Below are 26,619 nucleotides of genomic sequence, written 5' to 3'. Positions count from 1 at the left end.
AACTTTGGTAAAAATCATATTTTCCCTAAAAAATATTTTTATTTTATTTTCATATAGATAAGAAAGATAACCCCCAATGAATAAACATCAATGCATCTGTAAATATTGAATATTTTGTTTAAATATGTTGAACATTTCGAAATTTTCGCATTCATCAGTATATTTTCTATTATTTTGGCGTCATCTCCCTGTATCAGTAAATGCTTATATCATTGATATAAAAAAGGATATTATAAATTAATGCAACATGAAGGCCATTAAAACATATGTATAAACGAGTTTTTCTTGGGTGATGGATTAATCAATTATTTGATTAAAAGCATAATTTATTTGAATGATATTTCTCTTTCTTTATTTAGATTGGTTCTAGGCCTTTTATTTGTATTATATCTTTCAAAACTGATGAATTTGATATAAATATTGAATAAAGTATAATGTAATATTGAATAAAGTAAGTGACTTCTGATATTATAGAATAAAAAAAAAAAAATTAGAGTAATTATAAGTAAATATATTTCATCAAAATACAAAAGATTGATATTTCGTCTTTTAAACAAACGCAACATGTTACCTTGGATTAATATTATCTTACTTTAATTCTTGATAATACACAACACATTATTAAAAAACAAAAAAAAAAAAGCAAAAAAGACGTTAGTGCACTTTAATTTACATATCATTACTTTATTGAAAATTTTCATACATGGAGCTCTTGAAAAATTATCACCAAGACAGAATCATTAAAAAATCAGGCTCTAATACTATTAAACTTGTGACTTCAAACAAAACTCATGAGCAGTACGTATTAAAAATAATTGAAACGGAATATAGAGAAGTTAGTCCAGAATGCAAGGAAATAATGAGAAGAGAAGCACAAATACAGCAAGCTATGGATTTTCCAAATGTCATTAAATTTGTAACATGTTATGAAGATAATTCCAATTTTTATATTATCATGGAATATGCAAATGAAGGTGATTTATCACAATTAATAAGAGCGCAAGAGCGTACAGGAAATTTATTTTCAGAAGAAGAAGTTATGTTTTATTTTATTCAGATTGCCCATGCAATTAAATATATACATGATAACAAAATTGTTCATCGTGACCTAAAACCTGAAAATATTTACCTTACTAAAAATAATGTTGTTAAATTGGGTGACTTTGGAGAAGCGCGCATTCTTGAAATGACCTTATCCAAAACATTATTCATCGGTACAATTTCATATATGTCTCCAGAAGTCATTGAATGGAAAGGTAGTAGTTTTATGTCTGATATCTGGGCACTTGGGTGTATACTTTATGAATTGTGTACACTTAAACCTGCATTTCCGTGTAGACAATTTGATATGAAATGTGCCAAAGAAATCATAACAGAAGGTAAATACAAACCTATTCCAAATACATATAGCAAAGAATTGAAAAAATTAATATCAAAAATGATTTCGAAAAACCCAAAAAAAAGGCCAACAATTAATGAAATCCTCCAATCAAAATATGTTAATTATATGAAAAACAAAATTCTTGTAAAAATGCCTGTTCATTATAATGATCCAATTAAATTAAAAATAGTTTTAACAGGTGCAATTAGTATGAATACTAAACAAAAAATCATTGATGGACTTTCTAATAATAAACTAAATAATGAATTAAATATTGGAATACATAAAAAAATTATTAATATAAATAATAAAACATTTATTACTTCAATTTGGAATTGTCCTTTATTTGATTTAAACGATTGGAATATATTTAATTTTTATCATAATACAGATGTATTTATTATATTTTTTTCAATCACTGATACAGAGACATTCGATAATGCACAGACTTATTTTAAACAAATCGATGAATTGGTTTATTTTAATGGAATTATTTGTTTATGCGGAATTAATTGTAATGTATCATTAAATGAAAGAAAAGTTAAACTTAAAAAAGCATTAGTAATGGCATATGAAAATAAGGCATTATACTTTGAATTGGATACAAGAAATAGTAAAAAAATTGAAGAAATGTTCATTTATATTGCAGAATATTATTTGGATAAATTAAATCATTCACACCCAATTTTATTGGGCGCACCACAAAAATTTAAAGTTAAAAAATAGAAATAATGCATAGTTTTTATATAATAAATGTTATACTCCTACAATAATAAAGTTAATCTTCAATTCATTCATTTATAAATGTCTCAATTTATCATTCCTTATTTATTAAATAAAGAGTATATATCGACAAAAACTTTTTTCTTTGGATAAGTAATATTACTATGACTAAACCATTTTTGATCGTCAAGTATTCAATATTTTCTATGAGACATGTCAATTCTCAGAAAAATTATTTGTTTCTGGACAAATTGTTGTAAAAAAAATGCCATTATCAGAAAATTCATTGTTAAAAATGCCATGTGGAAGGTTTGGAGAAATTGGGGTTTTGCAAAAATGACATATAAAAAACGATAAAAAATAGAAACAATAGTTTTATATATTGATAGAAAATAATGATTATGCATAACCAATTAATGGTAATGGAAGGAATCCGATATATTCTGGTAATGGCAAAGAGGATATAGGTGGAAGCTTTACCTTTTCTTCTGACGCTGGTTCTTTTGCTTCTACAGGAGATTGAACTGAAGAATCATTTTCGTCTGAAGGAGAGTCAATCGTTCCATTTTCTTCAAGTCGAAGTAACTTGAAGCATCTGTTTCGAACGCCAACACTTGTCCTTCCAGGGAAGAGCATGGCTAATGATCCCCAGCGTGAACCTATTAAATGGTAATTATCCAACAAAATTCGATCTTCTTCTTTTGTCCATTCTGATACGTTGATGTTTGGTGAGAGGTAGTGATTCCATCGATCACGGCATTGACGAGAAGTTCTGTTACCCATTTTTGATGCGATTGTTTGCCAATTATCAACACCATATTTCGAAACTAATAGAACCAAAAGCTTATCTTCGATTTCGTTGAACTTATTTCTGTGACCCTTCTTCAATACAGAAGACATAAATGATTATGTGAATTGTTGCTACTGTAAGGGATTCAATTTTCGCAATGACGCGAAAACAAATCATCCAATACAAAAATTGAATGATGATTATTCCCTTATAAAACCCTTTTACGCAAAATCGCATAAAAAGGCATCAGTAATTGAATACAAATTGAATGCAAATCGACCATAACCGACCGGCTACAACAATCCTGTTGTTTTGAGGCTTTGAGTTTTTCAATCCCACCGAACAACAATTCAATGAACCGATGACGGTTAATTTTCACGCTTTTTTAACGTTCGTTTTTCATATAACATGTCCCCAAACAAGATTTGCGACCGTTAATATGATATGAATAAACTTGAAGTTCTGGAATTCCTAGATGATGCATTAAAAAAGTGGAAAGAAATCAATTTTGCCAATTTTGTAAATGATGTACGAGCGGATGCAGAAAGTTCTATTGTACAAAATCATCGATTTTCAACATCTCAAAAATTATTTATCAATAAGCTTACCAAAATACAAAATGATCGCAATGAAACAATATCAAAAGATGATTTCATGAAAATCATTCGTTTATTTCAAAAAGAAATAGATTCATTAATTCGTTTTATTAATAAGAATTCGCAACATTTATTAAAATTTAAAGAAATCATGCAACAAGACCCTGGATATTCTATTGCATTGCAATATTTTGAACAAGTTTCCACAAAACTAAAACAAATTCAATCATTACGAAATGATTTAGATTCAATTAGTATATCTGACGAAACAGTTCAAACTCTTGAAACCCAAATCCGTGCAATCAAGGACAAACGTTCATCCGAAATCCAGCGAATTACAAATGATTCCAATACAAAAGCTGAAATTAAGAAAACGCAAGAAATAACTCAGATCAAAAATACCATCCAACAAGTCAACGACCAAAAGCAAGCCATGGAAGCCATAATTTCCAAACTTCAAAAAGAGATAAATGATTCAGAATCACAAATATCCAAGCTTAACGAAGCCGAAAAAGCCAATTCTGACGAATACGACGCCCGCAATACTGAAATCGAGGCTAAGCTTAAGACCATTACTCAACAATTAGATAATCTTCATTCCCAAGATACTTCAGCACAAGTTCATGAAATCGAGTCCAAACTCTCCTCCATCAATAACGCCATTCGCCAAAAGGAATCTCATTGCCTATTACTTCAGCAAGAACTTAACGAAGACAAAACAAAGCAAAATCTCGAAACTGAAATCAAAACAATTGAAACTCGAAAAAATGAAATTATCGAAAACATTTCCAAGTTACCAACAATTAATGAATGGAATGAAGCACAAACAGAACTCCGAATCAAATCAACAGCAAACAAAGAAACGTCAATTTCGGAGATAACAAATATAAAGAATAACATTCAAATGATAAAACAACGAAATGAACAAATGGCAAATGAAATAGCGAAAGATGAACAAATTAATATGCAATTAAAGCAAACACTTGAACATATTAATGAGCAAAAAGATTTAATAATCGTAAAAAATGACGAAGAAACAATCATTGATATTATGAAGCAACAAAAATTGGAAATGAACGAAATGATAACGACGAAGGAAACAACGCTACAAGAACTAAGAAACGAAGGAGTTACACTCGAAGAAAGAATATTACAATTGAAAAAAGAAAAAGAAGAAATTTTAAATTGCGTGTCAACGGAGAATAACAAAAAGGGAAAAAGTTATAGAAAAAATAGAAAAACAAAAATCGAAAAAAGATTTTTGAAATGTGTAAAAGTCGTAACGAATAACAGCGTTGTGATGACTGTTGTTGTGGTTTATTTGGTTTTGGTTCATTTGATTTTGTTTATAAAATGAAATGTATGTAAAATATATTTTTATACATTTAATGTGTCCGCATTTTGTTTTCTATTTCGTAATTTTTGCATTTTGAAATTTGGATTTCTAATTATAAATTTACTTCAGTTATTATCATCTACTCGAAATATAACGACAAAAATAAGTATGAGATAATTTATTGATCCAAAAAACGATGTTTACTATGCAAATTCAAAGCTTACCATGTTGGCTCTGCGTGTTTCTTCTTCTTGTCTACCATCCACTCGAATTTTCTGAGACGACCAAGACAATACATTGATGATTTCTTGCATTGTTGGCATGTGAAACGAAGGCTAATCTTCTTTGATGTTTTCTTGCTACGACGAAGGAATGGCTTAACACGACCTACAAAACCTTCTTGCTTACGATCATATCTACGACGACCGAGGGCAACTTTGCGTTCTTCACCACGGCTTGCTTGTGTGACCTTTACTGTGGTGTGTTTCTTGCAGAATTTGCAGAAGAATTTCTTTGTTTTTGGGTAGTGTACCATTTCAAAAAAGGCGGACCAAACTCCCGTCACTTTTGAGAAGACGTTTACGACATTTCTGTTTCAAAGGTAAGCCGATCAAAACTGTTAAAACCTCGCCAAAGGGGTAAAATCTGGGTAAAAATAACAGTATTATTATGAGTTCACATTAGGAAAATGTGGATGGACAAGCCAAAGAGTGCATGGTCAGGTTACCTTATCTTCCAAGCTGAAGTTCGTCCAAAGATCATAGAAGAGAACCCAGATATTTTACATAAAGAATTTATGAAAAAAGTTGGCCAAATGTGGATGGACATAGTAATGATTCAGTAATATTGTATTCACTCGAACGAATCATATTTAGCCTTAAAAAAGAAAATCTAGATTTATCAGTTCAACAAACAATGGGTTTATTTGATCCAAATTTCCAAATTTCTTTTAATGTTGTTATCTATAATTTAGTATATTCAGCATTTTACTCTCGACGAAATTCAATATATATTTTGAATATTTAAAAAAATTCAAAATAAAGAAGAAGAAATAATTAAAACAAATCAAATATAATTGAAAAATTTGGTAATTATATAAATGGAATTAGATCACAAATGATTTGGAAATATGTTATATGATTTTGCAAAATTATATAATAATAAAGAGCTAAACTCCAGTATTTTTTGATTTTTACTGTTATTTAACAACACAAAATGAAATTAATTTAATTTTTAGTTTCGATGACAATAGCACAGTAAAGATGACTTTTTTTTTCACACTATTAAATTAATATGGTAGGTATTTGTAGATTTTGAAAAAATGTAAATAAAATCATATTTAAAAGTCAAATGGAATATAATGGGTGATTATTGAAATTTATTTCAAAAAATGCATATTTTTTGTTTTTCATATACAAAAATATTCGCGTTGATCAATCTGCTTATGTAAGAATCTAAAAATGATAAAAACTTTGTTCAATGTCGAAAAAACAATTTAAAACTCAAGTGAACAGTTAACGACTGAAAAATATTGCGTCAAATTTCAAAACACTGTTTTGAAAAAGAAAATAATCGATTCAAATCCAAAAATTTGTTCACAAAAAACTGGCGGTTGTCAATTTCCAATCAATGATTGATTTCTGGGTTTCTTCTGCAGAAAATCTGCCGAGTGCTGATCCTAATGGACTCTCAGATCCTTACACTAGAGTACAATCAAAGGCATTAGGTAAAGAATATTATCTCGCTAAAACAAAGACAATGTTTAAAACTTTGGATCCAGTTTGGGATTCGAACTATTCCAACACAATGAAGATACCATTTGTTTGCGTTGATGATCTTTCTTTGAAAATTTATGATTATGACCGAATGTCAAAAGATGATTTTCTTGGGTCAGCTGATGTTCCATTAACTCTTGATAACAACGACCAAGAACTCACATTCCCTATTGCTGTTCAAAAGGCCACCAAAGGCCCACCAAATATTGTTTTCAAATATCGTTTGCCCACTGAAAACTTTCCATCTGATCCAAACTTCAAAACTTTCACAACTCTTTATGTATACCTTACATACCCAGTGCCAGCCACTACTCCTAAAGGTGTTAGTCCTGTTAATCTAACCGCATTCCAATACATAATAACAGATCAAGTAAACTCATATCCACTTACAAGTAGCGACACTACACAAAGGTCATGGTGTCAAGTCTCAGATGGACCAGACCACTATGGTCCAACAGGGTTTACTACCGTTATAAAATTTTTAATCAAAAACATTCCCAAAACCGAAAGTTTCATAGTCTTTTACATCCACTCGTCGGACTATGATGGAGATATTACACTCAACATTGCTGGTGCCGAAGAATTCAAGAAGAATAAATATGTCCAGATTAAATCTCCAGATTCATATAAAGTTATCAACACTTCAACCATCCATGTTAGTCCACGTACCATATCATCATGTCCCATCACTTTACATTTTGATTCTGGCAAAGTCAATTTTTAAGATGTAAATTCTTTCAATCAACCATCTAATTCATTTGATGACTTGTCAGCCATTGTCGCACGTACCATTTCTCCCGACAAGAATTTCTGTCGTCGCCTTACAATTTACCAAGGCACTAAAATGACTCTTTTGTCTGCAGCCGCTTTTCATCATGTCGATGTTCCCGAAACAATTTCCATATGTCTTGGATGGGATACAAAAACAGATTTAGATGGAGCGTGTATAATTTACAAGCAAGAAAAAGATATATATTTAGAATTAGCGAAAGTTAATTATGAACATTTGACAGCGTTAAATGGATTGATCAAACATTCCGGCGATAATAAAAAAGGCGATGCTATTGGTGATGATGAAGTTATAACTATACAATTAAATAAGTTACCAAAAGAAGTTAAAATTATTGCGATAACTGTAACATCATATAAAAAAGTTACGTTCGAAAGTATCAAAGGAGGATTTCTAAGGATCACTGATGCAAAGAATAACTTCGAATTGACTTATTTGCCATTGTCGAAACAACAACAAAAAACAGGTTTGATATTTGCTTTCTTAATTAGAAATAATGATAACAATTGGCAACTGGTCCCATGTTTGAGATATATCGATGCGCATATTCCAAGTATGGTAAGTAACTGTATACTCGGAATTATTAACGACGAAAAGGAAATGTTTGCTTTGGCGAATATAGAACAATAATAATAAATACGAAAAATATTCTTTTTGATATATGAAAAATTTGTAAAATTTTACTTTTCATTTTTGTTATTTCGGTCGAAATAATTAGTTAAATATTTCCATTATTTCCTAACATTACATGAAAAAAGGTGTAAATAAAATTGTTTGAATTTTCTTCGAAACTTCTACCAAAGGAATGGAGAAACACATGAAGATATTTCAAAAATTTCTTTAACTTGATTGTTTAAACACTGTAAGAGTATAACTTTTGTATAAATTTTAGCAGGATAATACTGTAATTCATTCTTAAAACCTTCATTCTGATAGTATTTTTTCTTGTTATATAAAGAAAAATTGAAGATACAAAAAATGGATTTTGGTGTAAATGCAGATAACATACAGAAGCATGAAGTGCAAATGATTTGTAGTGGTTCCACAATTGTTAGAAGTAAAAAAGATAATAATTAAAATTTTTTTATTTATTAACCATGTACCTGAGCCACACACAATTGTTTTCGAGTTTCTCGACGCTCTTCAAAGTAAATGTAAATGTCTTAGATTCCATAAAATCTGATTTTTCGAAGAGAGTTACAGTATTATTTTCGCCATCTGCTATAGGCGAAAGAATTATACTTAATTCATCAATCATTCCAGCGTGAAGATATGTATAGTTAATGTATCCACCACCTGATACCATTAATGTATCAATGTGGAACAAGTTCTTAAGCTTAGTCATAGCTAAAGGACAATCCATGTGCTCTTTCCCGGCAATGATGTAAGAAATTCCAAGTTTTCGTAAGAAAGCACGATATGAATTTGGAGCATCTTCGCCTAATACTTCGATAATATGTGCTTCTGGACGTTTTCCATGCTTAATTGTGTTACTTTTCCATCCAAGACCACCGGGAATATCGATAGATACAAAATACATCGCAATTATCTTTGGCAACAAAATCTCCCTCAGGAACTTGAGGAGCATTTTCATCAAGTTCTGGTTTTTCACCTTTGGTATATGATTCATCTGTAGTTATACGTCCGTAACACCATGCATTGAGTTTGTAATCACGTGTACGTGTTTCTTCGAACAAAACAGCGCATGGTTTAGCAGCAGGATCCTTCATGAAAGGGCCTGCGATTTTACCATCCAACGTAGTCAGCATATGGCATATAACATAAGGTTTGCTCATTTTAAAGTGAACAAAGATATCCAGCGCTCAATTCGAAATCCTCCATGCATTTAAAAAGTTAAAACCGAACGGTTTTTTATTGTCTGACCTAACAAAAATATATCGTTCCTTTGAAAATTGAATAGTTTATTAACAAAATATGCTCAAACTTTAGTGAAATGAATTGTAGGTTGTGTTGCAAAAGATGATGCAATTTTCCGAATTTCAAAAGCTTAACCAACTCTATTTTATTACACACGTTTTTAAAGTCCAGGAATTTTAGGTTCAGGTACCAATGCAGATATATCTCTTTCGGTTAAATCGATTAAAAATCTTTGGAACCTATAATCTTCATTACTTTTTTCATTAATTTCTGTATTTATATTTTTATCATCTTGTGCGATCATGCTTACTTCCTTTACAACGTCATCAAGTTCTGACGACTTCACAAAATTGAGTGTATCGTCGTACCACGGCGGTTTGTCTGATTTTTTACCGAATTCCTCTGAAAAAGCAGACTCCGCCGATACGACACCGTTAAGCATTGCCAAATGCCTTAGCTGCTGCTTTTTGATTTCGTTTTCGCTATCAGGAACCGGTTTACAGAGGACTTCAAGCTTCTTTACACATTCATCTATCTTACCCTCAGTGTCACCCTCAATTAATGCATGTAATGGCTCTTCATCATTGTTTTTGGGATATGATGATTCATGTTTCGCATTTAATGTTGAGCCTTGCCCACGAATAGAAATACGGACTTGAAATTCGTTCTCAAGAGCACGTAGTGATTCGCCACGCGGTCCAATAATAAAGCCAATCATGTTTGGAGAACTAAGATAAAATTTACGAGTACATTTTGTGTAGGCAATTCGAAGTGAGGCAGGGATACGGAACGCAGGAAATATACTATCAATAGATCCAATTAAATTTTTTCTTTCTTTAAATAAAAAATCACGAGCTCTTATTTGATTTCGATTATTATCATTACGATATCCACTCGAATTATAAGATATTGTATTTTCTTTCTGTAATTCCTTTTCATGCGTAACAATGTTTGGTGTTTCTTTCTCGAGATTAGCTAACTGATATTGAATTTCTTCAAGCTTTGCACGAAGTAATATCCCATGAAGAAGAGGCCCTTTCGTGCCAGGAGGCAAAATACATGGAACATTTGGCATATTTAGTCTTTCGCCTCTTCTGCTCCATTTTTGCTCTTTTTTCATTTTGGTTGCAGAAAACCGTTTATAGTTTCTACGGTTTTCGCTTAACGTGCGTAATTTCATAAAATTTTATCAAAGAAATAAATGTCTAATAGAAACTATAAACGGTACATAGATATCCATTAAGAGTAAATAATACTATGAATAGAAAATAATTTTTTGTTGTTATGAATTTTTCATCATTTTTTTCACAAAAATTATCATCAAATTATATGAAAATTATACAATGAAATATGCTTTAAGAATAGGAAATATTAAAAGACCGGTCCAGGATTAATGCTTATGATTTCATCGAAAAACATCGAGCAGCATTAGAAAGTGATTATGGAAGTTTAAATTTGCCTAAATGGATTAATTTAATATTTGGATATAAACAAAATGGGAAAGAAGCAATTTTGATTCATATAAAAATATTGATCAAATTTCATGAGTTAATAATAATGAGTGAAGACAAACTGAATTTAGGAAATGTTTATTTCAATATTTAAATATTACCTTTTTTATCCTTGAGAATCTTTTAATTTTATTATGTCGTCACATTTATGATGTTGAATTTTGTCTGCAAATAATCGAATAATTTCTGCATTTTTCTTTTCTGATGCTATCATAAGCGCTGTTTTATATGTTTATAAGTAATTCCAAATGTTTATATGAAATTTCATATTTTTTAAAAATACTTTAAATAAAACAAAAAAATATTTTTAGCATCGATATCAATATTCTCTTGTTCAAGAAGTAATTTAACTATTTCTGTACGACCATTTGAAGATGCTTTCATAAGTGCTGTTCTAAATAATTTAAATAATTTCCAAATATTATTTTGAAATATCAAATTATTAAAATAAATATTAAATAAAACAAATAAATATCTTTAGCATTAATATAATTAATCGTTGTTATAATTTCCAAACTTCGTAACAACTATTTTTAATGTAAACGTTTTTCAATTGAAATCACAAAGATGCCACTTTTGAAGTCAAAATATTATTCTGAAATATTTTACATCATACAAAAAGTCGAAACATTAAAAAAATTTAAAATAAGTTATTATTTTTATCAACATAGAATCAATTTTTTTAATAAAATTTGAAGCTTATATGTTTTGATAGATGGGGGGGGAATTTAACCATATGTATAAATTTTGAAAATAGAAATAAAATTTTTAATGCTCAATAATTTCATCAAAATTAGGGTTTATATGAAATTAATAGTGCATTTACGTCTTTCCTTGCATAATTTATTACAGTTTGGTATAAAAAATATAAATTTTTAACTTTTAATTTTTGGATTTTTTGGAATTTTAAAAAAATTGTTTTTTCGGCGGTTGTCATTACATCACAATCAAAAAGTGGAGAATTGTGGGAATCCCAAAAAGTGGGTACAAATTAGGTACAGTTAGCACACTCCCTCAAAATGATTGGCATTTTTGTGGTGCTTATTGTATTTTAGCATAATTACAATATTTTGTTGTAGTATTAATTGATTCTACCATTTTTTCTCGTTCATCTGAGATTAACATTACATCATCTGCATATACTTGAATTCTCATATTAATATTATCATTTAATTCTTGAATATAAATATCTGTTCTATTCCTTTCTCCATTAATATTTCTAATTAACGGTTCGAGACAAAGATTAAATAAAAGAGGCGATAGAGGACATCCTTGTCTGACTCCTCTTCTTATTCTGATATCATTTGATTTGATTCCATTGATAACAATGTTTGTGGAAATATTTTGATACATAGAATGAATAATTTCGATTAAATTATTGTTATAGCCTAATTGTTTCATATTATTAAAGATTAATTTATGTGGAATTGAACCGAATGCATTAGCAAAGTCTAGAGTTGTAATGATAATATTCCTATTTTTCCTATAAGCATCAGATATTAATTCATTGGCTGTGACTGTATGTTCAGTGCAACCATTACAACCTTTAATAAATCCTTTTTGTTGTGGTGAGAAAATATGTTTTGATTTGTTCACTATTTGGATACTATCTGCTAATGATGTAGTAAATATTCTGTAAATTGTATCTGAAATACTTATTGATCTCCAATTCTTTGATATTGATGGGTCATCTTTCTTGAATATTAGAATAGTTTTGGATCGTTACCATTGTTCTGGTATTCTTTAAAATTTAATAATGCGTTTAATAATTAGAGATAATAAAATCGCTGTATTTATTGGATTACTTTTCCAAACAGAATTAGGAATCTCATTTGGACCACATGCAAATAAATTGTCTATAATTTTAATTGGATTAATGATATTCTTTTCAACTGTAATATAATAAATAATAAATTTATTGTCTTTATTAGATAAAAGTTTAGGTAAATTTCATGTATAATCTTCTATAATATGTTCTTTATTAGCCCATTCATTATTGAAATGTTTTTCGAGTTGTTCGATTGGTATATCACATGAAGGTATTGTATTGGCTAATAATTTTCATCGAACACATCTTTTAGAATTTTCATCATATAATTTACGTAGTTTTTCATGTCCTTTTATATCATTTGTGTTTAATTTATCAATATAATTTCTAAGTATTGTTATTATAATCGATTTAAATCTTTCTTCCTGATGTTCTTTGTTTTCATTAATTAAATTGTCTATATCTTCAACTGATCGAATATTAAATATGTTTTTTGAATCATCTTGACTATATTTACTTAATGATTTGATTAAACCTTCTTTAATATTGACAATAACATTTAATGCGTTTTGGTTATTGTTTAAATCTTCTTGATGTGTATTAATAATATCTATAATTTTATAAATGTAATCAATTATTGTCGATTTCAATAATTTTATTTTGATATAAATATAGTTTTTATTCTTATGATTTGTTTCTCATCGAATTTAATATTAAATTGATTAAAATTGGGGCTGAATAGTTTTTCGTTGTGCTTTGTTTAATCTTTTGAAACTAACGTTCTGGTTTCGATATTTACTTCTCCATTTGTTACATTTGTCATTATAAAATTGAAGTTGGTTATTGTTTAACATTTTGACTGTGTTTTTAGAATTTAGATTTCGTGGGAACCAGTTCCTCAGAATCATATGCTGATTTAAATTCCATTATATCAAAATCTGAATAGTTGTCATAAACTGATTGGTTGAGCGTATCAATGTATTCTTTGAGTTTTTTGATATCTGTGATTGTTTTGAGCTTGTTGATAACTTTATTTAAAATATCTTCTTGTTCATTGACTTCATCGACTGTCTGAATGTTAACATTGAATTGAATTGGATTTTCATCGTCATCATCTTCTGGATTTCTAAGAGAATTATCTGTGAATTCTAAAGATTGATCGTTTTGTGACTGAATCTCGCTGCTATTTGTCTTTTTAGAAGAAAATTCAGAGGAATCATCGGAATCTTCAGAATTTAAAAGATCAGGGTCAAGAATTTCCGGTTTTCTAAGAAAAAGTTCTTTATATAGTCTAACATTTGGAAGGTTTTTGAGATGGTCAAAAGTGGTTTTATCAGCGGCGTAGATGATATCTTATTCCAAAACTTTGGGGCCAAGTTTTGGAGATATCGATGCTCCTAAGGGTGTAGAATGTGCGAGAGAAGGAGTAGAGTCAACTGGGGTAGGTAAAGTCAAAAGATCTTCTGAATCATTAGATGATAATCGATCTAGTGGATTCTCAAATTCGTATCCCTCCTGGCTGAGGACTTATGTTTCCTTCCTGCGAGCACATAGCTGCATTTTCAGGGGAAAAAAAACAAAAAATGATCCATTTTGCTTTGGATGGGGCTCGAACCCACGACCTCAGGATTATGAGACCTGCGCTCTGCCGATTGAGCTACCAAAGCTTACATTTTTCAAAAATGTGATATAATTTTCTGTATATAAAAATTTTATTTTTTGTTTTTTCATTTATTGAACTTTTCCATTTGCTTGTTAATATTAAATATATATATATATATATTGTTTTTGTATCAAATTGAATCATTTTCAAAATTTAAAGCTTATTTCTTCTTTATTTTCGGACTTTGAATTTCCAATTCTCCAATTATATTTAAGTCCATTCCATATGAAAATATTTTCAAAATTTTATTTTTAATAATTTCACAACATATCAATATACAAGGCTATGCACCAATTTTTAACATTAAAATATTATAATCTAATGAATAACTATATTGATAAGAACCATTTAAGAAATCAAATGATGAAATTTGTCGTGATTTATAACCACAAATTAATGCATTACTTACAATACCAATATCAAAATCAATAATCGTCGCTGGATGTGCAAGACACTGTCAACCAACTTTCCCTCTTATAATAGATTTCTTTTTAATTTTAAAATTATTTGTAATGTATATAATACATGTCAGATTTTAACATATAAGAACAGTAGACAAATTTTTATGAAGATATAATAATTTTTTTTTAAATTTCCTTTGAATTTGATCACTTTCCAATTTAAATTCGTGTACGATACAATACACAAACGGTCATCTAAGCAAAGACTGGATGGATACCAATTAACCACATCTAAACCAGTATATACAAGAATTGTTGTATTTAAAAATGTTTAAAATATTTTTATCTTCTGTTTAATTTTGAGATTCCTTGTTGTGAGTATCGCTCAATCGTGGAGGAACGAATCTTGATGGATTTGTAACCGCAAAATTAATTCAAAAAAGTCATTTTTTCTTCTTTGTCCAGAGCCTCCAATAATGAATAAATTGCTTCAAGAATTATCCTATTTATAGAACATATAAATTATAAAAAATTGCAAAGACAGATTTTTGAATTTTTGCTCTGGTCTATAGATATTGAAAATCTTGTATAACTTAAAAACAGAATGAAAACTATATAAAAATTATATAAATTAATATTGACCATTATTATTTCTATATATTTATTGAATTTGAACTTCTGTATTTAATTCTAGAGCCCAAAAAAGCATTTTGAAATTTTGGAGATTGCTCATAAAAAAATAAGATAACAAAATTTGGTTAAGATAATTTTATTGAATAGAATGTGTATACTTTTTTATTTATATTTTTTTAAATTTAGTTCATTGGAAAATGAAAAAAATTGATTTTCTGATTTGAAACGACCGTTTATTTGGTTGACAGCGTCTTGGATGTGCACTAATTTGGAATTTCATTGTCACTTGTTGTGTAAAGTTCCATTTAATAATAGAATAATTTCGTGAAGCTGTAACAAAATCATTTGTACTCGTAACTTTTAATGAATTTATTAATGAATATTGTCGTTGTGAAATTAATTAATTTAATAGTTAAATTATTAATATCAATTTGAAACATATGAAATGTACAATCATTACATGTTGATATAATTAAAATATTCTTTTTTAAATGATATGAAATTGTTCCTCCTGAAATACCTTGAAATCCTGTTAAACAATAACTAATTTCAAAAATATTTTCATTTTTATTATTCTTTAATATTAATTTACATAATGATGTAATAATAATTAAAATATTATTTAATGTCGTTCGAAGAAATATTAGCTTAGATTTTATTTCAATTTGTAATGTCGGTGTAAATAAAGATAAGATAAAATTATTTGTCGAAAAATTAGTTTTCATTGGATGTGGATTCTTAAAGATTTGATTTGGAATTGTACCAAAACTTTTACTAAATTGTTGATAGAATTTAACTTTTCTGGATCTTCTAATACTTGTTTAGTCATATTCATTGGATATGTATAAGGATGAAATATATTATTCGTTTAAATTGCTTCTTTCCCATTTTGTTTATATCCAAATATTAAATCAATCCATTTAGGTAAATCTAAACTTACATAATCACTTTCTAATGCAGCTCGATGTTTCTCGATGAAATCATAAGCATTTTTACTCCATGGTGGTATTATGACATCATTAATTTTACTTCCATCTGATTTGATTCCTAAATCAAAATTATCGGAATTAATTAAAAATCGTGGTTTACTATAAAATTCTGGAATTAATTCTCGATAATCGGTTAAATCTGGTGATGTGATAGCTTCCCATAAATGAGGAATTGATGAAAAAATTCGACTTGATTTATCAAATTTATTATCTTGCATTTTAATATTAATACTTGTAAATGGTTCTAATCGTAATAAATAATATGATACAAAATATGAATTAGAATAATGGACTTTATATAAAAATTTGTTTTCTTCATCCATTTCTGTAATTAATTCCTTTAAATGTTCTAATCGATCCTCATTTAATGCTCCATTAGGTTTACTTAAATCTCGATAAACATTCGGATCATTTAAATCAATAGTTTCACTCGTATAATCTTTTAATACCCATGGAAAAACTGGATATTGTGTTAAATCATTAAAACTTCTTCCTGAAAATAAATTAATCATGATTAAATATTTATATTTAGAAATTTCTCCATTAACCCATTTTTCAGTAATTTTCTCTTGTTCTAATAATGATGAATTCGATGTTTGTAAATATTTTAAATTAGGTAATTTTAATTTTTTAAGGATTTTAATAACTGTTTCCTTAATATTTTGATTCGAAAATATTATTAAATAACTTTTTTGTGTAGTAAAAAAAAATCCTATACCACATGGAATATGATATTGATTTCTTTGTAAAACCATATATAAATCTTTAAGTTTAATTTCTATTAATGGATGTTTAATATTATTATTTATATTATCTGGAGTGAAAAAAACTTGATTCTTAAGATAAAATGTTCCTTGAAATGAATTATTTAATTTAATATGTTGTGCTGGTGAAGCAAATGAATATGTATATGTATCTTCTTTAGAATCATCAATATTTATGTCATTTTCACTCTTATTATTATCTTCAATAGTTGTAGTCTCTGTTGAATTAGTTGTACCTGAATTTAATTGTTTAAATGATTGTAATGCTTCTGTTTGATCACGTGAATCACGTAATAATGATGCAATTTGATGTTGATCAAAATGTTTATTCGGTCGTAATATATTATGTCTCCAATCTAAATCTAATGTCGATGATAATTTCCAATATTGTTCTTTATTAATATGAATATTTAATGAATAATTAATTCCGAATTCGGAATAAATATTTATATATCTTTTGTATATATTCTTGACTATATAAATTATATAAATGTTGTTGTTTAATGGTAGAGATCAAAATATTATTATATTTAGAAAAAATTGTTTTGTTAAATATAATTTCATTATTAAATAAATTACTTATCGTAGTACATATTTTAATGAAGTTTTGCATTATTTGTGTTTGTAATGGAACTGTCAAAATAAATATCGATTGTAACCATTCACTTGATGTAATTCCATAAATTTCTTCAATAACTTTTTGTTTAGGAAATCCATCGATTAAATCTAATATTAAAATTTGATGTTCGCAATGATAATGAAAAGAATATATAAAAATTCGATTATTATTATTAAATATATCATTAATAAATACTAATAAAGTAGAATCACTATCAAATCTTTTAACTAAAAATATTTGATTTTGAATACCATCTCTTTGATATAAATCATTATTTTGATAATTTTGATCATAATTTGGTATAATAAATAATTAAATATTTCAGGAAATACATTCATAAATAAATTTTCATTTTTAATTTCAGTATTATCTAATTACTTCAATAAAATCATTTTTAAGTAACTTACTGTTTCTTCGCTTGAACTTTTCAAATTTCTGTAGTTTACTCGCAATCGATGGTAAATTACCCATCCTATCTATCAAACAAACAGAATCTATTTCACATATCTTATTTGTTTTTATTGCTTTTAGTTGTTACTTTGCTATTATTCATACTTACCAAACAACAGATTTTCAAACAATTCATTTTAAAATTTTATCAAAATATCATTTATTTATCTTGAACATTATTTCAATAAACAAAATACACACACTTTTTATGTTTCCATCCTGATCTATATTTTTAATATCATTAACTTATCTAAAAGAAAAATCAATTTTTTTCCCCAAAAAAAAGTTATGAGCAAATCAATTTTTATTCTTTTTGCTTTCTTTTTTGCTTGTTCATATCAAGAATTTAACGGGACTCTTATTATTTCTAATTCTGTAGATTTTACACAAGATTACAAAGCAGAAACTATAAATTTAATTGTTAATGAAGTAACTTCGATACCATCAAGTGCTTTCAATAATTGGGATATCTTAAAATATGCTGAAATAAGTGGATCTGTAACGACAATAGGAAGTAGTGCATTTACAGGTTGTTATGAATTAGAAACATTGATACTTAATGAAGGAGTTCAGGTAATAAATTCCAATGCTTTTCAGGCATGTTTTATATTATATAATGTTTCAATACCAAATTCTTTAACATTTATTGGTTCTTATTCTTTTTATAATGCTTATAAATTACAAACATTTAATTTTGGAGAAAATTTGAAAACAATTGGAAGTTATGCATTTTGTTTATGTAATTTGACGTATGTAACAATTCATACTTCGGTGACTTCGATTGGTGTTAATCCTTTTGTGGAATGTGCGAACCTTTTATATGTGAATGTCTCTAAAGATAACCAATATTTTTCAAATTTAGCAAATGATGGAATTCTTTATAGTAAATCTATTTCTTCCATAATTTGTTATCCATTAAAAGCTGAAAATAAAACATTTGAAATTCCAAGTACTGTTACTTCTATTAATAGTTATGCATTTAATTCTTGTCGTAATTTAGAGTCGATTATTATAGGAGTACATGTTACAAGAATTGGCGATAGAGTTTTTCATTAAATGTATTTCATTAAAAAGTATAGTAATACCTAACTCACTAACTTCGCTTCCAGAATATTCATTTTGTGATTGTACTAATTTAAAAGCAATTATAATTGGAAAAAATATTAAAAGTATTGGATATGGTGTATTCCAAGATTGTATTTTCTTTCTTGGTGATACAGAACCAACTTTTGAAAATATTCCTTTGTTCCAGCTACAACTGTTATGACACTCTCTACATATCAAAGTGAAACATTCAGTCAATATAATGGTACAATAATTGATGAATGTCTTCCAGAAACTTTAACATTTACACAATCGAATTCGTTTACAAAATCAAATACATTTACACAATCGAATTCATTTATTAAATCAAATACTTTTTCAGTATCATTTTCATATACAAAATCAAATATTTTTACACAATCTTTTCGTAGTGATATAACAATTCAACATTCTTTTGTTTTAACATATTATCTATCAGTTACAAATTCATTAATGATACAAGACTCAACTTTGTTTGCTTCTTATACTCTTTCCATTATTGATTCTACATATACTTACATATATTCAGAATTTGTATATTATAATTACACTATTGTTGTGTATTCAACATATTATAGTTTTTATTCCAATTTCTTTCATTTTATTACTCAAATTGAAACACCTCAAAAAGATAATAAAACAATTATAATAATAACTGTTGTTTGTGTTGTAATTATTATTATAATTGTGACATTACTTGTTATTTTGTTGGTTCATATTAGAAATAAGAATCATTTGGAAGAAAAATCAAATGACTTTGAGCAAAATGATACAAGTTATAATAGTGCTTTTGTTGGAGATAAATATATGTCAAATATTGATGAAGATCCTTTTGCTAAAGATTTTAAAGAAGATAATTTTATTATTAATATGAAAATTTAAACAAAATAGATGATAACATTGGATTCGGTGGTCTTTAATTTCAAATACTTAAATTTTTAGAAATTAACAATAAAATTTAATCGATATTTTTATAGTTTTATAAAATATTCTTTATTGTTTTAATTATAAGGCATAATCTTTAATCTAAAAATTGAGGTACCACTTCTTGTCTTTTTAAAATTTACTGTCCAAGTAAATTGGTCCGATTGGCCGAAAAAAACCTTTTAGGGAGCAGAAATACAAAAGTTTTCAAGCGTAACCATTAGACGAAAAGTCGTAACCACTTTTGAGGCACCCCAAAAAGAATATATTGATCAAAACTAATTGGTTTTCCATAACTAAAACAATTTTAAAACACATTTACACATTAAAAAGTATTTATAATAATTTATTATTACACATTTCAGCATATGTTTACATTATTTTTATTAAAGAATTTTATACATTTGTCTAAACACAAACAATTTTTTCACACGCACCATAATATTTCATTTATTTCTTCGCATTCTCCTGCTGCACACCGAAAATCGTTGACTTAGATATCAATGTTTCATAGTTTTCTTCTACGCCAGCGAAAATATTCTCCAAAAACTCTAGCACTCCCCAAACAGTTTGATTCTCTCCTTCGAGGACAGTGTTCAATTCCTCCATTATTTGCTTTGAGTTGTTTACAAACATGTTTAACACAATCGATATTTGCGGAGTCGGCAATTCATTTTTCCCAACTTTCTTCGGATGTGATATATTACTTGTATACAACGCTATCTTCCGGTACACTTGTTCATTGAGTGGATCATCAGGTACTTTATGGAAAACAAACGCATTTAAAATTCGTTGACCAAATTGCGATGCTTGTCTTGAGATCATGGAGAGTTTAGGTAAAAGATATCGAAGCATGAGAATACTATTAACTGCAATAAGAGGTGTGAGGTTATCTGGAAACTTTCGCCGAGTTGATCGAAATGCACAACTAAATATGAATGTAAGAATTGGTGGTACAGGCTTATCAAAGTTGATAATAGCATTGATGGCATCTTCTAAATTGGGATATTTCGAATATAAGGCATAAATTAAAGATGTGGAAAATTCATCGCCAAATTGGGTGAACGTTAAGGTGCTGCAAAAAGTGGCAGGTGAATTTTCCCTGAAAATTGTTGACGGAAAAATTGTCGTTTCAACCGCTTGAGCGTATGCGGACCTAAAAAAGTTGGCTAAGGTCCCACAGTTTGCTAGGATAGTTAGAATGGTATCAACACCTTGTTTCGCATCACCTGAAAGCGTAGCTGGTATTCCATTAAAAATCCCACGTACGAGATCCATATCTGAGGCTTCAAGAATCTTCTCAAATTGTTGATAGAAATCATCTGGAACTTCACTAATGTATTGCATTACATGTGGAATACAATTAAGAAAACAGATAAGAGGATCTGAAAAAGTATTGGATATCGCATCTTCCCAAAATTGAGCACCATCCTCTGTGATAAATTCGAAGGACAGAAGTGCTTGAGCGTTTGTGACGTTTCTAGGATAAAAAGATATTTGATTTCCTGTTATGACTGGTCGTAATTGATCAAGTGAAAAATTGGATAATACATCGTTTTTACCGCCGCGAAGATATGTACGACAGTTGTTGAGATTTCGGTGTACACAAAGCCATTGTTTGATGCCGTTACTATCATTGACTGGAAGAAAAGTGAGAAAAGTAATATATGAACGGGTTTTACGTTTCTCAACGAGAGAATGAGGAATAAGAAGTTTGGCAAACGATTTGAGAACCATCTTTTTTTGTTCATATTCTGGTATAACAGAAATAATTCGATATAATAATTGAATTGAGCAATTAAAACAAGTGGCTTCGTTCTGGTTAAGAGAAGAAAGAAGACTGTTAACGTCAAGTCTGGTTTTTGAAAAAAAATTCTTGAATTGAGCTGGTGGAATTATACGACAAATATATGAAAGATGTCTTGAGAGTTCGATAGTCAATAAACTTTTTTCGTACATTTGATTTTCGATATCGAAAACTGACAAAATATGACTTGGATTTTTACATTTTTCAACTCTGTCGACTAAATCTGTGAATGTTACAAACTCTGCTGGATCACAAATTGTTTTCCATGCTTCATCAGCGTTTGGTGGAATAACAGTATGTATTTCTGTTAAATTTGAAAAATCAAGTTTGAAAGAAATTTGTTCAACAGTCGGTTTAACATATTGATTTCCTTTGTATGTACTCATTGGCTTTAAATTAAACGATAATTTACCTCTCATGTTGCGGGAGAAGGAATATTCGTTTTACGCTTGAAATTGAGTCACTTTTTATTATTGGTCCACAAAATATTTTTTGTGTAATAAACCGTCGGCAAAAAACCACCACGTGTTAAATAACGATAATACTTTTTGATAAATATTTATATCCATTTTGTGAGCATTCAAAGTAAAACGTTCGCTAGCTTTTTGTATACATTTTACATCATTATTTCAATCATTTACACAAAATAATTACCTGACAGTTTTTTTGTGGTCCAATCGCTTTCATTTTGCAAATATATATTCATTACAAGCCAATTTTATGTCAATATCATATTTCTTCCAATTACATGCCACCATCAACATATATTACACCTTCAAATATAAAACACTTTCAAATTTATATTCAAATCAACAATTTATTTCACACCAATATCTTCAGGAGCTTATTACTACAGTTACATTCACACAAATTCATTGTTTACTCACAAAGATTTAAAATATTTTGTTTTGTTTTTTTATTTATTTTGAAAATAGTTAAATTTGAATTGCATTTAATAAATCGATTCTATATAAAATTATAATCCACGAAGTTCTTCTTAGGAAGTACGGGGATATTTCTCATCACAGCCACAGGTCGCGATAACCGCCGCGAGTTAACGCTCTGGGGTGCCCCTAGTCTTGCTGGCTTCAAAACTCCAGGCTGAGGACTCGGCGACGCGATTGCAGCACGCGCAATGACAGGCCTCCTGACAAAAGGTACCTTTTGTTCGGGTTCGGGCGTTTTCTGTTTGGTGTTGATCAAAACTGAAGATTGGAAACGGACCATATTTTGATGTGATGTTACTAAGTTTCCAATGTTCTTAATGACCTTTTCTCGAAGGAATATTTGATATAATACTGTTAAATCTGTATTTGAATTTGTAAGCAATTCGTTATGTAACTGATGTACATCCATTCCATAAGATGCTATTTTGTCTACAATCTCTTTATCTATGAAATTATCGACACCTTGATGCATATTATTATCATATACGTTATTTGATACATACATTTTGATGGCATCCATCATAGGAGTGTATATAGACTTAGAAAACCATGGGTGCTCTTTGATCTTTTCGATGGTTATTCTTTTATTTGGATCTTTGCATATCATTTTCTGAAGTAAGTCAACAAGCTGCGGGGACAAGAAAGATGGGTAATCAACGTCTGTATAAACTATTTTTTGAAGAAGTCGTTGGATTACATTGTCATCAAATGGGAGATATCCAACAACAATTGCATAAAGCAAGATTCCTGTGGCCCAAATGTCTGTTGTTTGAGTGTACTCTCGACCTTCTATCATCTCGGGAGCAACATAGGCCGGTGATCCGCATGCAGTTTTGAGTTTTGGATTATCTTCTGAAAACATATTACTTAGACCAAAATCAATAATTCGAATGTTGTTGTTCCGATCCAGTAAAATGTTTTCACATTTTATATCTCTGTGAGCAATTTTTTGTTCATTATGTAAATATTCTAAAGCAATTATCATTTGGGTAAAATACTTTCTGGCTTGTTCTTCGGAAAGCTTACCAACGCAATTAACATACTCTAATAGATTACCGTTGGTTACATATTCCATTACGATATAAAAGTAGTCATCATCTTCTAATAATTGAAAAAACTGAGCAATAAAAGGATGTTTCATTCTCTTGAGAAGAGAAATTTCACGCCGGAGCCTTGTCTTAGCAATTGGTGTTGAAATGACTTCTTTTGGAAGTGCCTTAATACAAACAGCACTATTGGAAACAACATGTTTGGCCCTGTACACAATCGCGAACGACCCTTCTCCAATTTTCTTGTCAATGACAAATTCTCCAATCCTGAAACCAGGATTGAGCTCCGTTTTATTCATTAAGATTTTGAAAATGCACTTTGTTCAATAAACAGCGTTCAAACATTTATGTAATTTATTCAAAAATCGATTATCAAAACGGTCATGACACCGAATGCCACTCTGAATTCCAGAAGTGTTTAACACAATTTCTATCGTATTTCTTCTTCTCAAAATTGCCATTTGATTTTAACCAAAAATTAGGATTTTCTCAGTTAAAGAAAGAATTAAATTTCCTCAAAACACAAAAGAGACATGAAAAAAGGAATGGAGTAAATCATATGATAAAAATAAATGAAAAATTTTCATAATAATCTTTGATAATGAAAACGACGTTGCCGTTGCCAAAAATTTCAATGAAATATTTCACAGAAAAAGTCTTTTTTACATCACACAATTTTTTTTATTTTATTTTTAATCGTTTCCGGTTCTGGACTGTTCTTGTTTGGGGTACCCTGAAAAAAGAAAACCAACAAACTTTTCAAATCATTTTTTAACTGCATCGAATTTAATATATCCTGTTTTACAAGGTCATGTTTAATTTCTATAAACATCGATAATTTGAAACATAAATATTTTAGTTTGTTAATGAAAAACTTAATTCAATTTTTCTCAATGAATTTTTTGGCTTTGACAAACTTTAATTTTACAATTTTTTTTCACTAAGCATTATAATTATTTCTGAATACTTTATTTCAGATGCAAGCACAAATGCTGTTTTAAATAATTGATGTGGTTTTTAATATTTGTCCATTCAAAGAAAATGAAATTACAATAAAAAAAATTTATTCAGCAAATTACATACCTGTTTGGACTTGAAGTGTAAATTTCACCACGATATTCCAGTGTAGATAATGCTGATGAAATATTTTCTATTGAGAACCTTGAGCTTAGATGTGAAACAATTTCTTCCTTTGGAGTTCCATCAATTTGCTTATTAATTCTGAGGAATTCAAGGACCTCATTGCACAAAACTTCTTCCGAGGAACTGTCTTCAGTTGGCTTTAAGCTACTAACAGTGCTTCCTTGTGATAATTTGCCCTTAATTTCAAAAGCAGATGTTGATGGAAGTCCACGAAGAGTTAGCAAGTGAACAAACAATGCTTGAAGTAAATGGCATGGTATTTGATTGAAATCAACAACTTTTTTAACAGAAAATGCAGAAATTATTGGTTGTCGATCAGAATCAGAAAACGAAATCTTACCAACAATTGAAACATATGTTCCTTGCTGGAATGACTCTGTTAGGGTTTCCATATCTTTGGTAAAGTCTTGAACTTGAAAAATGCCAGTAGAATCATTCACATCATAATATGATACAATAGCATCATCTGTAACTCTTTCAATGAGCCCTACAATGCTAACTTGTTTTCTAGGGACACCATCAATAAGAATGTTTTTTCCTGGTTCTAAATTTGCATCTATTAGTTGTTTAATTGTAACAGGTGTAATTGCGTCATCTGTTTTAACTGTTAGGCGTTCCCCTGTTTCTGATGGAAGTCTGTCATTTAAATCAAATCCTCCTTCCATTTGTTTAAAAATGAGTTAGCGCAATAAAAAAATTATTAACGTCTTTTAAACGACGGTTTGGCGGTCTTCTATGACTTGATTCAACAAAAATATGTTATATCTGATAGTATAGAATATCAATCGCTTTGTTTGGGTTTTTTGGTTAGATTTTAAAAATTTATCAAAAGTATCAGATATGAATAAAAAAGAAAATTATTAAAAAATGTTCACCGTGGGGTTCGAACCCACGCCCTCTCGGACTAGTGCCTTAAACTAGCGCCTTGGACCACTCGGCCAGATGAACTTTCGAGAACTTTTATTTCTATTATAATTTATTTATTGATTTCCCATCAAGAAAATCACATCAATGCAAATGCTATTTGTATATATTATGCTTACTTCCAATCCCAAAATAAACAGTGAAAGCACAGTTCTAAATAATATAAAAAATGATAAAAAGTTAAGATTTATTGAAAAAGTTTTTCTTCTTCTTAATTACACAAAAGAAAATCCAGATGAAATTTCGAATATTGGCGTTTCATGGGATGAAAATTCTGAAGGCTTTATTTGCAATTCGAATATTTTAAGTACATTTCTTGGAATAAAGAAAAACACAATGAATAAGAACTTTAGCTTATATTATTTTGAAACATTAAAAGGATCGCAGATTAGATTAAGAAAACCCCAAACTTGAAAAACTTAGAAAGATGGACGTATCGAACCAACAAAATAAATTATTTTTCTCCATCAATAACATTAAATGATATTCGACAATTTCAAAAAAAAATTGAAAACGAAAAAAATATTTTTCAAGACCTTAATAATTTGACAGACAAGGATCCTTTAAGCATGAATAGCATTCTTTTATACAATAAAAGACAATTTTTGGATGATGAATCAATATTAAAATTTAGTAAGAAAGTCTTAAAAAATTGGAATAGGTTTGCTCCACATG

General features: G+C 28.8%; 9 protein-coding genes across 9 annotated transcripts; 2 read left to right on the top strand and 7 right to left on the bottom strand.

Annotated features, from left to right (window-relative positions):
- Positions 1-2,503: 2,503 nt before the first annotated feature.
- Positions 2,504-3,004, bottom strand: GO595_002021 (Myb-like DNA-binding domain containing protein; the record flags this gene model as incomplete). Its single annotated transcript, XM_067914885.1, has 1 exon — positions 2,504-3,004. One exon carries the CDS (start codon positions 3,002-3,004, stop codon positions 2,504-2,506), a length of 501 nt encoding a protein of 166 aa, XP_067777707.1.
- A 637-nt stretch (positions 3,005-3,641) lies between these two features.
- On the top strand, positions 3,642-4,847 carry GO595_002020 (uncharacterized protein; the record flags this gene model as incomplete). Its single annotated transcript, XM_067914884.1, has 1 exon — positions 3,642-4,847. The coding sequence occupies one exon, from the start codon at positions 3,642-3,644 to the stop codon at positions 4,845-4,847; it is 1,206 nt and encodes a 401-aa protein (XP_067777706.1).
- A 199-nt stretch (positions 4,848-5,046) lies between these two features.
- On the bottom strand, positions 5,047-5,361 carry GO595_002019 (60S ribosomal protein L44; the record flags this gene model as incomplete). Its single annotated transcript, XM_067914883.1, has 1 exon — positions 5,047-5,361. The coding sequence occupies one exon, from the start codon at positions 5,359-5,361 to the stop codon at positions 5,047-5,049; it is 315 nt and encodes a 104-aa protein (XP_067777705.1).
- A 1,094-nt stretch (positions 5,362-6,455) lies between these two features.
- GO595_002018 (C2 and GRAM domain-containing protein) lies at positions 6,456-7,325 on the top strand (the record flags this gene model as incomplete). Its single annotated transcript, XM_067914882.1, has 1 exon — positions 6,456-7,325. The coding sequence occupies one exon, from the start codon at positions 6,456-6,458 to the stop codon at positions 7,323-7,325; it is 870 nt and encodes a 289-aa protein (XP_067777704.1).
- Positions 7,326-8,475: 1,150 nt separating this feature from the next.
- On the bottom strand, positions 8,476-9,187 carry GO595_002017 (RibD family protein; the record flags this gene model as incomplete). Its single annotated transcript, XM_067914881.1, has 2 exons — positions 8,476-8,871; positions 8,930-9,187. The coding sequence occupies 2 exons, from the start codon at positions 9,185-9,187 to the stop codon at positions 8,476-8,478; spliced, it is 654 nt and encodes a 217-aa protein (XP_067777703.1).
- A 242-nt stretch (positions 9,188-9,429) lies between these two features.
- Positions 9,430-10,389, bottom strand: GO595_002016 (KH domain containing protein; the record flags this gene model as incomplete). The annotated part of the gene is made up of 1 exon (XM_067914879.1): positions 9,430-10,389. The coding sequence occupies one exon, from the start codon at positions 10,387-10,389 to the stop codon at positions 9,430-9,432; it is 960 nt and encodes a 319-aa protein (XP_067777702.1).
- Positions 10,390-20,524: 10,135 nt separating this feature from the next.
- Positions 20,525-22,300, bottom strand: GO595_002015 (uncharacterized protein; the record flags this gene model as incomplete). The annotated part of the gene is made up of 1 exon (XM_067914878.1): positions 20,525-22,300. One exon carries the CDS (start codon positions 22,298-22,300, stop codon positions 20,525-20,527), a length of 1,776 nt encoding a protein of 591 aa, XP_067777701.1.
- A 547-nt stretch (positions 22,301-22,847) lies between these two features.
- On the bottom strand, positions 22,848-24,176 carry GO595_002014 (CAMK family protein kinase; the record flags this gene model as incomplete). The annotated part of the gene is made up of 1 exon (XM_067914877.1): positions 22,848-24,176. The coding sequence occupies one exon, from the start codon at positions 24,174-24,176 to the stop codon at positions 22,848-22,850; it is 1,329 nt and encodes a 442-aa protein (XP_067777700.1).
- A 768-nt stretch (positions 24,177-24,944) lies between these two features.
- Positions 24,945-25,685, bottom strand: GO595_002013 (replication protein A, subunit RPA32; the record flags this gene model as incomplete). Its single annotated transcript, XM_067914876.1, has 1 exon — positions 24,945-25,685. One exon carries the CDS (start codon positions 25,683-25,685, stop codon positions 24,945-24,947), a length of 741 nt encoding a protein of 246 aa, XP_067777699.1.
- Between the last annotated feature and the right edge of the window lie 934 nt (positions 25,686-26,619).

The sequence above is a fragment of the Histomonas meleagridis genome (assembly GCF_020186115.1).
Source record: "Histomonas meleagridis strain 2922-C6/04-10x chromosome Unknown contig_16, whole genome shotgun sequence".
Taxonomy (NCBI): Eukaryota; Parabasalia; order Tritrichomonadida; family Dientamoebidae; genus Histomonas; species Histomonas meleagridis.
The sequence above is the reverse complement of the archived record's forward strand: the minus strand, read 5'-3'. Positions and strand labels throughout refer to the sequence as shown.